Source organism: Necator americanus, chromosome III, assembly GCF_031761385.1.
Source record: "Necator americanus strain Aroian chromosome III, whole genome shotgun sequence".
In the NCBI taxonomy this organism is placed as follows: domain Eukaryota; kingdom Metazoa; phylum Nematoda; class Chromadorea; order Rhabditida; family Ancylostomatidae; genus Necator; species Necator americanus.
The window spans coordinates 4,286,110-4,302,098 of NC_087373.1; the positions used below are offsets into that span (position 1 = coordinate 4,286,110).

Below are 15,989 nucleotides of genomic sequence, written 5' to 3' on the forward strand. Positions count from 1 at the left end.
GAACAAAGTGAGGAAAAACTCATAAGTGATATCGGAGGAATATGGGTGTAAAATCAAGTTTGAATAATGTCTAAAAGTAGAACTGAACCACTTAGGAGGAAAACTATGAAATCATTCATCAATCCTAAAATCACCGGAAAAAAACGAAGAAATTGATGTTCAATTTTGCAGAAAATCTCATTATTTTTAATTTACATTGATCAGTAAAGGTAAGCAAAATGAGCACCACAAGAAGTCTGCGTCAAAATGTAGTTGAAGTGTGGGAGGAGGCACTCAACCGCGCTGTTATTTCTACAAACCTCATCTTCCGAGCTCTTTCTTCCTTTTTTTCTCTTAGAAAATTTAGCTTACATGTCATAGATCCTCTAAGCCTAATGCTTACGTTTTAGGCCACCGACTGATTTAATTATATACTTCCAGAAGTGGGAAGAAGAAACGTTACGTTACGTTTTAGGCCACCGACTGATTTAGTTATATACTTCCAGAAGTAGGAAAAAGAAAGGAATAATAGGAAATACTTCCAGATTTCTTACTACACTTTTCTCGAAGTCTGATTATTTAAAAAAATATTTAAAAAGTTTTAAAAATTTATTTAAAAACGAAAAGCTGATAACTAAAGTCGAACTAGTCGAATCACTAATTACTAATCTGGCGAATAGAGGCACCTACCTGCCCTAATCGACAGAGCGATGATCGATAGGGCCAAAGCATCGACGCTAACAAAAAAAAAGGATTTGGCTACAACTGTGACCACGAATTAATTCTGCACAGTTACACAGGAAGAAGAAACGAACTGTAAAAAAAAACAGGAAGAAAAGAGGCTTATCGTGGAGCTTCGAGAAGTTTGTCAACGTCATCGTCCTATCCATTATTATCCGATCGCCGCAGCGAACATGTAACGCATCAGGCCGACACACTATGTTCGATGAAATATTAAAGGCAGCATACCACGAATCTGGGGTGGCACGGATTTCAGGTGAAGTATTTGTATACGGGATTGTAGATTATGGAGGGGAGTGACTCCGCCCATTTCTTCCTAATTGCCGTAAAAAACGGCCCGGAAAATACGGCTTCGGGCGTTCTTGCGCACTATTTTCCACAAAGAGTTCGACTGGAGCGCGCCAGCCTTGTGCACGCGCTGCATCTTCCGAACCGTTTTTTACGGCAATTAGGAAGAAATGGACGGAATCGTCCCCTCTCCTTAATCTACTATCCCGTATAAGAATACTCCACCTGAAATTCGTAGCACCTCGTGGGGTGATGCCTTTAAGCAAGAAGTAAGCGGTTTACATTTACGTGAACCCAAAAACCTTAACCTTATTGCGTTCACCTGTTGCTGGTTAACAGTAGCAGATGACAGCAAACTGAGTTGTTATTCTGTTCGATATTTGTAATCACATGTAATGTTCTATAGATTCATCAACTAGATTGAATACTATTCCAAAAATAGGAAACTTGTGGAAATGTAGCCAAGACATTTATCTGCATGCGATAAACAAATTACTGCAAAACACATCATAACGGAGCTTTACGGCATTAAAGCAAATCTAAACTAGGACATTAGAGCAGCATGTTTCTCAAACAGTGAAATGGGAACATCCAGAAGTTATTGAATGATTATGTTTTGTCTACAAATCTACGGAAAGTTCGCATTTGCAACGCAACTGCCCGAATTATTACGTCATAAGTGGTAATTGCGGATTTTTTTCTTTTCTCAAACTTTCTCGGATTACAGCTTGCAGCAGGTGCGTCATTGTTCGTTTCTATGCTTAGCTGCGGTCCTTTCATGCATAGTAAAAAAAAAATTATCTACAGCATTTTTCTATGCATTCTAGTGTTAGAATGATAACACTCAATGATAGGACATATTTTGCTTAGTCGGCGCACTGATCGCTCGACGAGGTCGCCCTCATCTTCCAGACTTTTATTCTTTTTCCAGACACTTTCCAGACGTAGTTCTTGAACAATTCTACTCATATTTCTCGATCTACAGCACAGAATCCATTCATTCGTTACTGTTCCACATCTTGCGAGACTTAGCATGAACTTCCTGACTCACGACTCTGCCATGAACTTCCTATCGACACCGATTGACCCAAGTACCTCGACAGTTCAGCGTAACGAAACGAAGAGTTGTTACCAAAGATTCCATGCTCCCTCCAGGTACTTGACCTATTTGGGTTGGGATTTGACAGTGTAGTGGACGATAGCACCTTTTTTTTCAATATCAGGGGGTAGCTTCCGCCCCATAACTGTGCAAAGTTAAAAACGACATGAAACACGGTTTAGTTACGTAACGGACCGCTTACGCAACTGCATCGTGCTTCATGTCGTTTTGACCCGGGTTGAACAATGCAAGGCTTCCGTGGCGCAATCGGCAGCGCGTTCGGCTGTTAACCGAAAGGTTGGTGGTTCGAGCCCACCCGGGAGCGAAATGTTTTGAGAGGCTTCGGAATGACTGCACAACCGAATGTTCCACTTATGCATATATAGCTCATACGCGCGTAATGCGCATACCCAAGTGCCTGATTACCCTTAGTACAAGCAATGTCTTCGCGAGCAGGATCCGGTTAGAAGGAGTAGGAGTTTATTAGATAAGAACTGAAAAACAATGACGCAGAATTGCACAACCTTTTTATCAACAAGAATAAGTGCAAGTAAGTGTAAATGAGATGAAATTACGAGATGAAGGAGATATCATACATATCAAACGACGCAATTCTCACGTATTACGATAGGAAACAACTAACTCAGATGGTGACGGTACTTATTGAGTATTCATTTATACTGAGAATGCTCCACTTCAAATTCGTATTTTGTAAGGTAAGCGCATAATTGTCAAAGATACAGAGATGAACAACGTTCGGTGAGAATAGATTGTTTTGCTTAGTTTCTGCTGCTTTATTGTATTACCGTAATTATTTGGCTAGTGCAGTAGAGCATTGCGAATGTATTGTGGAGTATCGACTAGGCATTCTAACTATTTGAAATATTTACGATTCGTCATTGAAGCAGGTTGTGGTAACAGAGCATAGTGGATTGTGCGCTATTTGCAAGAAGAAGAGAAATACTCTGCATCTGTTATTGTTGTTGTTGTTGTGCATAAGACACCCACACACACGAACGCTTTCGTCTGACTCTCTGCCTAGCGACTGCATAGAAACGCTCAATGTATACAAATGCGTCATCTCGCATGTATCCTGTGACAGTTACGAGCTGATAGCTTAGAAACTGCAAAACATCTAATAAGCCGGTAAACAAACGCTCACCCATTGCTTCCTTGTAAATCATCATGGGGTAGACGTGAGAAATTAGCATAAATTTGTGAACAACGCGAAGAGGAGAAAATACGAGAAATGTCCTATATGTTGAGCAAACTTCTTTGAGTTTTTGTGAATCACCTATAGCAAAATAAGTACTGGCGATAGAGTACAGAATAGAAACTACATGGGAAGGTCTTTTACTGAGAAAAAGCGTGACAAAGTTCCTTAGGGCAAACAGTCGCGTAGAGTAGCATTTTTAAAGTGTTGACGGACCTTCACACCAACAAACAAATCATTTCTGCTACGTCTTCTTTTTCCCTCATTGAGAAAAAAAAACCAGAAAACATATAACTAGAAACTGATTGAGGAGAACTTTTAACCTACAAATAATCACAGTTTCAATGTTATTTATGTTTTTCTAATAATAAATAAAGTCCTCGATGCACACAAAAAAGCTCATAACTACTCCGTAGGCTTTGCCCACATCCCAGTTTTTCACCTAGTCACATTCTCAGACCGCAATCATTAAATTAACAAATCCAGGTCATCTAGGATATTGTCGATATGAGTAAGGAGAGACGCATGAGGGAAGCAATGCTACTCTCTTTCCAAACTTCCCTTTTTGTAGGCAGATCTGAGGAATAACCGGATTTATTTGAACGCTTAGTGAGGAAGCTGACGTAATGTGGAAAAATGACGGAAACGATAGAATTCGGGGTTTAGATTACAAATATAAATGTGACGCCATCAATTCTCCCTAGTCCTTCTGAAAAACGGCGTTAGAAACGTTTGTTGATTTTATGAATTCTTACGTCAGTTTTGAGTTAGAAGACACCATCCTGATATACATTCCGGTTCTCTTATCAGTCTTTTCAGTAGTTTTACTTCAATAGGCTGTTGAGGAGACTACATTGATTTTTGACCGCTCGCTCGTGAAAGCGGCACGTGTACAAATGTGCTGCGTTCTAACCTATCTCGAAGGAACACGAACAGGAACTCCGTTCCTCGCGCCGTTTTTCGGGACGATTAGAGAGAATTGAGCGAGGCCACACTCACACGCGTAATCTACAACGTGAACTCTGTACATATTTACGCACAGAGAGCCTAACCTCAGTTTTGTAATACGCTGCATTTTTTTACCCATTTTTTGACAGTTTGCGTTTTAAAAGACACTTTCGGGTGCTATTTGTACTATTGGAAAATAGATCAACGGTATTGAATGCATGGAAATCTTGAGTGAAACTAGGTCAAATCCCACCTTTAAAATTGTCAACGAGGCTCAATTTCCAAAATGTAGGCAATACATGAGCATTAAAATGTGAAACTCATTAAGCAGTAAAATCTAAAACTGCCTACAACTACAGAAATGGTGCTATTTTTCGGGTCTTATATTCGTATTGATATAAGATATAATTTTTAACTACTTTTCAGTCTTTGTCAATAAATGAAGTTAAGGGAATGCATTTATCCAATCCATGAGACTTTGAAGGCTTGACAAAAGATTAAAATAAGGGCAGCGTGGAACAAAGTACGCTCACAGAACATGTGTAAAATAATAGGTCTAAGCCGAAATTAAGTCGAGCCAAAATTTATTTTAACTGAACCATAGTCGATGGATAAAATAGATATCTATTAGTCAATAATTATTCTTTCTATGGGTGGTCGCTAAGCAACGCATTTAGCGACTAACTCCCGCGATTATCTGCCTTGATATACATACACATATTTGCGCAAAGAAAGGAACCGAAAATACTGGAATAGAGAACGCCAACAATATGATATGAGGAGAAAATGGACCACATTAATTAGATTATGAAAAGATTAATTGAAGTGAAATGATAAAGAATTGATCTAACAATGATAACAATAATAATAAGGTAAATAGATAATATTAAGATATTATTAATTAATAGATCTATTAATTAATAATATCTTAATACTATTAATTATTAACTATTAATTAATCCACGGATCTCCCTCACTAGAGGGATCACAGCCGGTTAGTCGCGAGGCTACGTGGCGCATCCCCGGGTGGCGGATAGGGGGCTAATCGTGGACCAAAAGCGACCTTGTGCTTGCCCAGAGACGCAGGTGGATTCAGGGGATGGACTCCCTGTTTCTGCTGAGCCAGGACTGACTCATGACATCCTTGTATCCCGCACGTCAGTCCGGCCAAAAGCCTGCAATCAAGTGACTGGGAGGTGCAAGGGAGGCGGTTTGGAGTCGCCTCCAACAAATAAGCTCCACATGTCCACTCCGGGAGGACGGAAGTTCTCCCAGAAATTCATGGGACTAGAGGCTTGCAACCTGCTCGTGGGTTTTAAAATTTTATGCAAAACAGTAATAGAAAAGAGTCTCCTGATTCCGGAGGAAAGCCTGGTACGGTAGCGCCAGGTGGGACGGGGTTGCAGGAGTCATGTAGGCTACCGAAACGGAAAAGGACTAGGATGCGATCTGTACTTATAACGCACGTACGCTTGCATCGGAAGTGGCCATCGAAGATCTGATGATGCAAGCCAAGAAGATCAAGTACGACGTCATCGGACTGACCGAGACGAGACGACGTCACCCTCTCAACGCCATATATGAGACTGAAGAAGAACTGTTCTTAGGAACATGCGACAGTAGAGGTGTTGGTGGAGTTGGCATCCTCGTCAACACGAGAACGGCAAAGAACATCGACTCCCTCGAACAACTTACGACCCGAATCGGACGTCTGCGGATGAGAAGATGTGGTCCAACACCAGCTTTGACTATCTTCGTCGCTTACGCTCCAACATCAAGCTACGAAGAAGAAGTCGAAGCTTTCTATATGGACCTGGAGAGGTTCTACCGAAAAGATCATGCCTTCTACAAGGTCATAATTGGCGATTTCAACGCCAAAGTTGGCCCAAGAAGAACGCCGGAGGAACTTCACATCGGGACCCACGGCCTACAATGGAATGACCAGGGGGAGAGGCTCTCCGAATTCATCATGACGACTAAGACCATCCATGGGAACTCGCCATTCCAGAAGCCCTCCTCTCTACGCTGGACGTAGGAGTCACCCGGTGGAGGGTAACGTAATGAAATAGACCAAATCATTATCAATAAAAGGTTCTGCCTGACGGACTTCGCTGTTGTACCAAAGTACTATACGGGATCAGACCATCGCCTCCTTCGAGGAGGATTTTCCTTCACAAGGAGAGCAGAGAAAGCTGCCACGTTCATAGGGAGAAAACCCAGGACTATCATCAACTGGGATCTCTTCGCTACGTTAGCCGGCTTTTGGGAAGATTTCGCAATGGACAACGAGGACGAGGAATATGACCGGCTCGTTGAACACCTTCACGACTGTGCGAAGAAGGCTGAGAGTTTTAAAACCACCAAGAGACGCATGTCTCTTCAAACTCTTGAGCTGACACGCCAGCGTGGAGCAGCATGAGCCGCAGGGAACCAAGAACTCACGTCCGAGCTAGCAAGGCTTTGCAGAGAGGCGATAAAGGAAGACCTTAAAGAGAGAAGAGCAGAAGTGCTGGCTGAAGCTGCAGAGGCGGGGAAAAGCATCCGCTATGCCCGTCGAGACTTCGCCAGTCGCAAGACGAGGATGACTGCTCTCCGGAACCCAAAAGGAACAGCCATTGCATCGAGAAGGGGAATGGAGAAAATCATCTACGACTTCTACTCTGATCTCTTCGACAGCCATGTCCACTTGCCTCCTCACCATGCCATGCAAGCAAGCAGGGTTTCGAAAAGGATTCAGCACGATTGACCACATTTACACTGTTTCGAAACTCATCGAGGTATCACGAGAGTACAAGATGTTGCTCTGTCTCACCTTCATCGACTTAAAGAAGGCCTTCGACTCGGTTGAGACGGAAGCGGTCGTGGAAGCCTTGGACAACCAAGACGTCCCTACTCAGTACATAAAGGTACTTCGAGAGTTGTACAGTAACTTCACGACCGGAATTTCGCCGTTCTACAAGAAAATCATCATTGACGTGAAGAGGGGGGTCCGACAGGGTGATACAATTTCACCCAAAATATTCACAGCCACCCTCGAGAACGCAATGCGAAAGTTGGAATGGTACGACATGGGAGTGAAGGTTGATGGTCGGCAGCTACACCATTTGTGCTTTGCTGATGACATCGTAGTGATAACACCTAGCATCAGCCAAGCGGAACGAATGCTGACCGAATTCGACGAAACATGTGGATGCATCGGTCTTCAGCTGAATCTACAAAAGACGATGTTCATGCGGAACCGATGGGTCTCGGATGCCCCATTCTCGCTCAACGGACCGAACATATCCGAATGCACCAGCTACGTTTACCTGGATCGGGAACTGAACATGATGAACGACCTGACCCCCGAGCAGGGCAGGAGGAGACGAGCGGCTTGGGGAGCGTACAAGAGCATCGAGGATGTGGTGAAGAAGACCAGGAACACCCGGGTCCGTGCTCACCTCTTCAACACCACCGTACTTCCTGCTTTGACCTATGCTTCGGAAACCTGGTCATTTCGCAAGCAGGAAGAAAACGCGTTGAGCGTCATTGAACGCGCAATTGAGAGAGTGATGCTAGGAGTATCCCGTTTCATGCAAGTGAGAGATGGGATTCGAAGTTCTCTCCTACGTCAGCGATCGAAGATTAGAGACGCCGCCGCGTTTGCCAAGGAAGGTAAAATAAGGTGGGCCGGACACGTGATGCGCTTTAATGACAACCGTTGGGCCAGAGCCGTGAGCGACTGGGTTCCCCGCGATATTAAGCCCACTTCAGGAAGACGGCCGACACGATGGTCAGATTTCTTCACGAGCTCCTTCAAAGAAAAATATGATGCTCTTCGAGTCCCACGCGAAAGGAGGAACCATAGGTGCGATAGGGAGAAGCCGGACCTTCCTCAGGTGAAGGGGGTTTAGCTCATGGGGTGCAGCTCAAGTGAAGGGGGTCCTTTCGCAAACCATCCAAAGGTGAAGGGGGTAATTTCGCCAACTGTTTAAAACTGAAGGAGGTCCCTTCCTCAACCGTTCAAAAGTGAAGGGGGTCAGAGCACCGGCTCCGACTATCGCATCTATGGGAGGAACCACTGGGCTACTCTGGCACGCGATCGGGACAAATGGAAGAATTACTGGCGCCCGCTCGACCAGTTCGAAGATCAACGGGAGTCAAGGTAATCAAGGTAATTAAGCAAAACAATGCAGAAAATGAGGAAAAGAATACTGTATGGAGAACGTTTTAGTAGTGACTCAATGAATATGTAAGGTGCTAAGGCATTCGTATAGCATTACAATTTTATTGACGGTATCTTGAATTTTTCACAAGGACCAAAGGAATTCAGGGCCTTAATCATTACGATTCTAATTCTTAATTGACTTCACATGTCATAGAGAATTTGATCTAATTCTAATTCTGCTTTTTTTTTTGAAGGAAGAAAGGATGAAGTTCAAAAAAGGGAAACAGGTGAAACTTTTGTTTGTTTGTAAGCAAAAATAAGGATTCGTTAAACAACACAAACAAATCGAAATAGCCGATTTTTTGACAATATGCCAAGGCTGAAGATCCTGGTGGTATTCTTCTAGCGGTGAGACCCTATAAAACTCTACACAGTGTTTAAGAAATCCTTACGTCTAATTTTCTTCGTCCATAGCTATCATTTTTCTCCCGAAATTTTATTTCAAAAAGTTTTTCATGTGAAGATGAGTTCACATTTCTTGCGTGAATTTATTTTGAAGTCAATTAATGTTACAGGTATGCAGCCGACTTCGTGATCTACTCAAGCGAAAAGTGTGGAGTTCGGACATAAGGAGCAATGTGTTTTGAGATTTTCAGACATAAATTTTCAATATTGAGCATGAGCACAGCATCATAGCGTTGTAAAAGAACATTCTCTGGAAAAATGCAGTAATTGAGTAATAAAATGAAGGCGGTGAAATTATCCACTAGAATTGTTGGCATGATTCAATAAATAAGCGTTAAGAAAGTACGTAAAACGTATGCGTGGTTGGATAACACAAAGAAAATGACGCACTTCTAACAGCTAATCCTAAACAAATGAGGTTAGATGACATTAACGAGATCTCTTGGATGTTGAATGTTCTTTGCTACACTCATCAAAAACATAAAAGAAAATTATCTTTAAAATGTAATAAGCACAATTAAATATAGTCCGAAACACATTAATATACATTCAAAAAAGATTTTCATCAGAGCACTACTTCGGACTAATGAAAAAAAATCGAAAACTAGTCCCCGGTATCCTCTTGATCTAAGAAGAGGCTGAAATGCAGCCAACATTTTACGTGGGCATGTGGAGAGAACCATAAAGTGAAACCACAAGGTTGGCAACGACCTTTTCCTTCTTTTTCCCTTTGTTTCTATAAGTGTGGACGCTGTTGTGTTCATAATAAAAAAAATACAGAAAGTTCTCGATAAGTGGTAGGCTGAGAGAAGCGAAGGAGGATGGAAGTGGCTGCGACTAATAGAAAACAAAAAAAAAAGAAGTGTCCAAAAGCTACTTAAGAATAGGTGAGAAAATTTCCAATATTCCAATACGCCGAGAATTTTTTTTTGCTAAAAAGTGGATTATGAGTCGTGCAGAACTGAAAAGAAGAGAAAATTATAAAGCGAATCAAATACTCACTCTCGATTCTTTGTGCGCTATCCTTTTCCCTCATAAATAGTGAATAGTTTTCGGTGATGTTTTCACAACTGTCCATAGGATTTATAACCACCGTTCAGAGTACAAAGTGAAAGTCAGAACTATATAGAACTGACTATATAGAAATTTGCTAACTATATAAAAATTTGCTCAGTTGTGCAGGTACGGTACCAATAATTCTTCAGATTCAGAGAATCTTAACACTTTGATACTTCCTGCTGAAAATGAATCTGGTTTTTCTATACTATTCATGTAATTCTGCATCATTTTACTATTTCACAACAACTATTAAAAAAACTTAAATTTCTTGAAACAGTTGCAAAATTTATATAATTAGCACATTCAACTGTACTGTACACACTGTACAAACAAATACACGCTATGTGGATAGTTGTGAAAGCATAACTCGTCCTTTTGCTTCATACAGGCGACAGAACGCTGTGCTGTCACCTTTATGACACAAAGGGTTAGTGTAGAAACAGACGAGAGAGAATAGTGGAGACGTTCTATAATATTATTAATAAGGGAAACCAAAAACAGACAGGAAGTACAACGTACAGCGTCAATGCGGCCCTTCAGAAACCCTTCAGCGTGGTTGGTGAAGTTAACCTCTTCACATCTGCATGGTTAGCTAAAGGACCCGCTTCACTTTTGGGAGAAATCCTCATCACTTGAGCTGAATTCCATGAGCTAGACCCCTTCACGTGAGGAGAGTTCGTCTCCACCCTACGTCTGCACGCGGCCAGAACCTACGTCAGTAACTACCTGGCCGAGCGTATTTTCTACCATGTACACTTATTAAATTGTCTATTTGGATAGTTTCAAAACTGTAAACACTGTGAAAAATGAATCCAAGTCATGTGAACAACTATGAAAGCATTACTAAACATTATTCTGTCTGCCTTTGTGAGCAAAGAGCTAGTAGGCAAAAAGACAGGAGTGACTAGTGGAGTGGGGGTTAAGCAGGACTTTTCGCAGACTACCTTATTAACAAGATCAAAAACTCAAAACGTTGGAAATCTCCTCAGTGTCTGAACTTTCTAATCTAATCTAATTGTACGGTCATCTTATAAAATAATGCACTCAGTATGTATAGCTCCGACAGTAATTACACAAAAACAATGCATCTGACATAATTAATCAACATAATTCTGAAGAAATCCTTAACTCATATGTCATGTATGGTCAAGATCATTTCGTCAAAAAAAAATGATTTGAAGAATGACAAGAAAGTACAAGAGGAATAACACTCAAGCAACAATTGTATTTCTAACTGTTCTTTCGAAGATTTTTTCTTCCAAATTTCAAATTGAAACTTATTGCAGTACCACAAAGTCAACTAATCAAGTGACAGCTGTCCTTCACAAGAAATTGAACTTATCGTTGTTTCACCACCCAAATGGCAAATAATAAAAAAAAACATAAGAAAACGATGACAGAAAAGTACACGCTGTAACTTGAAAAACACATGTTGTCGTGTAACTGCAGAGAAACATCTCATTTGTCGATCAACTACTCGGTTTCCGAACTAGCACGTAGGTAAATTTCATATTAGAAGAACTTTTTTTTTGTTAAAAGATGGTGTGCAATACATATTCACTCGATTAGGAAGTGACTGTCTAAAGGAAGAATTTTTGATTAAAAGATGGACCGGAAAGCATTTCCAAAGCAGTAAACATATAAACGATGGGTGCTTCGACGCCGGCTGGGGATTTTTAGGGGCGGTGATAGACGAAGCTGCACTTCGAAGCTGGTTTTAATAAAAAAAACAATGTGTTTTATTGCAAGAAAGTCATATATATTGGTTGATTATAGACTTGGACCACTCTTGCAATGCAAAGGAATTCTATTGGAAGGAAAGGGAGGGAGAAGCAAGTAATACAAAAAGTAGAAATAATAGTAATAAATAAATATTATAAATAATAAATATTAATATAGGAATAATATTATAAATGCACAACTACAGGTAAGGAACGGCTGTTGTACGACAGAAAAAAATATAGACAAGAACCTAGAAATAAATGAAGACAGTTGGCATTGCCTCATGACTCTGCGGGAATTTCAACACAAATAGAGAAGCACTTGGAAAATTTTATGTTGTAACCAAAGAAGAGCTTTGTAAAAATCAAGAAAAAGAAAAAGCTTTCTCTTTCAAGGTGCACTACGTATCATATTCTGTGACGGGTTTTGCAAAATACAGTCTGTCAACGAAGTTCGACTTTCCTTGAATCTTGGCATAGAGATTGCAACTTGTTGATAGTCGAAATAAATTTTGTTAACAATCTTGGCTGTTGCTTAAATTCGACTATCAACAAGTCTGTCATCGCTTTAAGTTATGTTCAGAGTTCGTTGGAAACGATGAGCATACGAGGATACAGTAAAACAGATTGGAAATATTAGAAAAATTGTATAAGTGGTTACATAGCCGGAAATACGCACGCATCAACCGCATTCTAGGAAATCGGGAATCGATAGGGACGAGGATAGGATGTTCCCGTCGGGAACGTCCCTAATATAATAAGGTAAAATAGTTGAGAAGAAGTGGATAAGAAATATAAATCTAAAGATAAAATATCAAGAATGAGTTGATTGCAAACTTTCAACAACAAAAAACACCCAAAAAGAAACTGAAGATCTTCTGCCATAAAATCGTCAAAAAATCAGAAATTAAAATGCTTCTTGTATAGTTTACCTGGTGTGAGAGCATAATATGATAGGTACTGCCAGAATCCTCTTCAGAAAATAGGACGCAAATTTTTCTAGTATTTCGCTCACTAATAACACGACATCGTAACTTGTGTTCGGCAGAACGTCGTCAAAACGCGCTTTTCTCGCAACGCTTGCTACATCACATGAAATGCTGAGGTGGAAAATTTCTGTTTTTAGCCTTACGTTGAAACCACTAAAATTGAGAATCGAAAATATGGGAATTAAAATGGTATAAAAAATGGTGAAAATGGGAGAATGAGAACCAATATCCGAGCGGCTATATAAGCTGGTCTTAATGAAACAGCTGCAAGGGAAAAACAAACAATGTTTGTGTACCGCATCGATTGTTAAGAAAAAAATAGTGATGTAGCTTACCAAAACATGAAAAATCCGCTTACATTTGAAAAATGGAAGGAAACCCTGTTGAGATGAGTTATTACACTGCTGGAAATATTATTTTCCCGCAACTTATCTTACCCTACCATTCCATGGAACAATCTGATATTCTGAACGATCCTACGTGTTTTACACCACAGCCCTATTTCAATTGTTAGCTTGGTCCGTTCCATATGGTATGGAATTCTGGTCCCTGCCCATTGCTATTTTAGATATAACAAAATCTAGCGTTGGTGGAATAGAAAAACATTACCAAGATAGTGCACATATATATGGTGGGTCCCTGCATGATTCCAGGGAAAAAATCGATGGTGGATTTGGCGGGAGCACCCAATGATGGTTGTTCATGTGTCGATAACACGGTGCAACAAGTCCAAAGCCGGCGAGAAAATCGATTTCGAAGAATCTAAGACAAACAAGGAGCGGAATGCGAAGCGTCTTCAAGTACTATTAGTTTGATTCAAGTAGTCTTCAAGTTTTATTAGTTTGACGAAAGATACATATACATAAACACAGATAAACATAAACACAACCGTTGTGCCGTTTGTTCAAGCATGCGCTTGACTTCCGGTAACGATGAGAACTTCTGCAAACACGGCAAGAACTGGTTGCCGCCAAATTTTCGTAACAAACTAGAAGGAAATGCATCGAACCATTTAGGGCAACTAAATGACAATATGGAGGACTACTGGAGAAAAGAATGATACTGCCAAGAAAATAAAAAGGTAAACTGTAAATGAGTACTAACAAGCCACAAACCACAAACTTGTAATATCTTTAACATAAAAAAGCTGTGTTTAAACCTTTCTCTCTCCATATCATGGAGGTCAGTTACTTTCTCAAGAAAATTCTCATGAGAATAACAGTAGTTTTAAAGAGCTAAAATACGAAGAACATGTTCGAACAGTCTTTTCATCAACCGAACCTTCACAACAATGAAATGGATTTCTCGTTCCACAGTGCTTTTTACGTTTCCTGTGTCGAAGAACATCCGGAAACATAAAAACTTGGATTGCAGAGATAAATGAGGCTAACGACTGGCCAACTTCGATAGCAATCATAGCTTCGAACGCAACCGCTTACGTAATTGGACTAGTTTTCAGTTCTTTCTGATCCGTCTATCTAAATGGATGAAATTGCTAAAGCGGAAAAATTACGTGCGGACTGTATTTGGTCAATGAATAATTCGTGGTTGTCTTCTCCAAAGCTAAAAATGGATGTAAGGATAAGTATTTTCAAAATGTCATATATCATTCGAAAAACAATTCCTCATTCCATCAGACAGTTCCGATCATTATAATTTTACTAGTTCCTGTTTTCTTTTTTCGGACCATCGCGAAACCACCCGTTCTTTTTTTTTTGCTGCTAGTAGAGGCGGTCAGACTAGTAAAGCAGAGATTAGTGATGTGTACAGAGAAGGAGCGCAACTCAAATTGGGAATTTTGACCTCAATTTTGAAGCGCGTCTCGGTCAACAAATTGTCGTAGGTTGAAGAGTAAGTGAGAAAGAAATGATTTTCTTCCAACTTTCTTTTAAAGGCATCACCCCACGAATCTGGGTGGTACGGATTTCCGAAGGCCAAAGACTATCCGGGGTCGTAGATTATCGAGAGAAGAGTGATTCCGTCCATTTGTTCCTAATCGCCATAAAAAAACAGCCCGAAAGAGCTTCGAGCGTTCCAGGATGCTGTTTTCTACGGTGAGTTCTACTGGAGCGCGCCAACCTTATCTTCCGCGCCGCTTTTTTACGGCGATTAGGAAGAAATGAGCGGGATCCCACCCGTTTCTGCAATCTATGACCCTGGATAGTCTTTGGCCATCGGAAATCCACACCACCTAAGATTCGTGGGGTGATGCCTTTAAACAAAGGACTTGCTGCGAATTAATGAAGAGTATGCTCTCTGTTCTGTTCCTTCCTATCGTTGGGAACGAATAGAGAGCACATTGTTGATTTCTAATTCATCTCTCGATAGGGTTTTAGATGTAGGAGGTTTGTGTGCCGTTAGTCGTCATTGCTTCTTTTGGCTGCCCGCGCGGCTGTGAACTCTGCGGGCAGCCTTTACAATTTGAGAACAGAACCTAATTCCATTACTTTTGCCAACTTCTCTCAATTTGCAGCATCTGCAAAGGCGAGAAGTAGGAAGAAAAAGGAAACCCCATCATGCCTATCATCATCTTCGACGAGTGCATTGCGTCCAGTATCGACGGAAGATGCTTCTCTTAGAAACAACTCCAAACAGAACCTTTCTACTAACCCTTCAGCTGATTTCCTACTATGAAGAGGTCATAGAAATATAAAACTACTGATTATAACAAATCCGACGCTATGCCTACAAAAATAAAATCAAACCACAGAAGAATGTAAAGAGAAACACCACATTTTCAAAAATGATATGTAAGTAAAAATGCGGAGGCCGAAGTTGCAGATCGAAACCTCTATTTAACGCGTTTTCGTGAATCCCCAAAAGATCCGGGGATTTCGAAGAATTTCGCGGATGATCAGAGAATTCGGGGTGTTTTGGGCAAACAGATGAGGTAATAATGTGAATAGCATAATAGAGTACTGAAAAAGCACTCAATATGAATAAAAGGGTGAACAAAGAACGAGAAGAGATGTGAGAGGAAACAGCTGGAATGGATTTGAACAATTACCAAGTGTTAGTTTGGACACCTTCGATCAATCATCAATGACAATCGACTTTTTTCTTTTCAAATAGCTCTGATCTGGCTTAGCGTTCAACGCATTGAAGCTATACTTATAGGAATAAAATAATAAATAATGAATAAATACGAATATTTAAGAATACGCCATTTTTCTCATAGTAGGACGATTTTCCCATAGTATCAATGAGAAATCCGGCAGATAATGGATGCACGAGAATCCACGATGAGGTTGGCACGTGAAGCATTCGGCAATCGATCCGTTTGTGTGTTGTTGTTGAACAGCAAGCGGCCGGACGAAATTTCGACGTCAGCATTAGCCGT

At 40.7% G+C, this 15,989-nt stretch overlaps 2 protein-coding genes across 3 annotated transcripts; both read left to right on the forward strand.

The window, feature by feature from the left end:
* Positions 1 to 2,041: 2,041 nt before the first annotated feature.
* RB195_008580 (uncharacterized protein) lies at positions 2,042 to 6,687 on the forward strand (the record flags this gene model as incomplete). 2 transcript variants are annotated; one of them, XM_064195148.1, is made up of 4 exons in its annotated part: positions 2,042 to 2,163; positions 2,290 to 2,404; positions 5,710 to 6,299; positions 6,360 to 6,687. In XM_064195148.1, 4 exons carry the CDS (start codon positions 2,042 to 2,044, stop codon positions 6,685 to 6,687), a joined length of 1,155 nt encoding a protein of 384 aa, XP_064046293.1. The 2 variants fall into 2 exon arrangements, with proteins under 2 accessions (XP_064046293.1, XP_064046294.1); XM_064195149.1 differs by lacking the exons at positions 2,042 to 2,163; positions 2,290 to 2,404 and adding an exon at positions 5,511 to 5,642.
* A 259-nt stretch (positions 6,688 to 6,946) lies between these two features.
* On the forward strand, positions 6,947 to 8,161 carry RB195_008581 (uncharacterized protein; the record flags this gene model as incomplete). Its single annotated transcript, XM_064195150.1, has 1 exon — positions 6,947 to 8,161. One exon carries the CDS (start codon positions 6,947 to 6,949, stop codon positions 8,159 to 8,161), a length of 1,215 nt encoding a protein of 404 aa, XP_064046295.1.
* Positions 8,162 to 15,989: the final 7,828 nt, after the last annotated feature.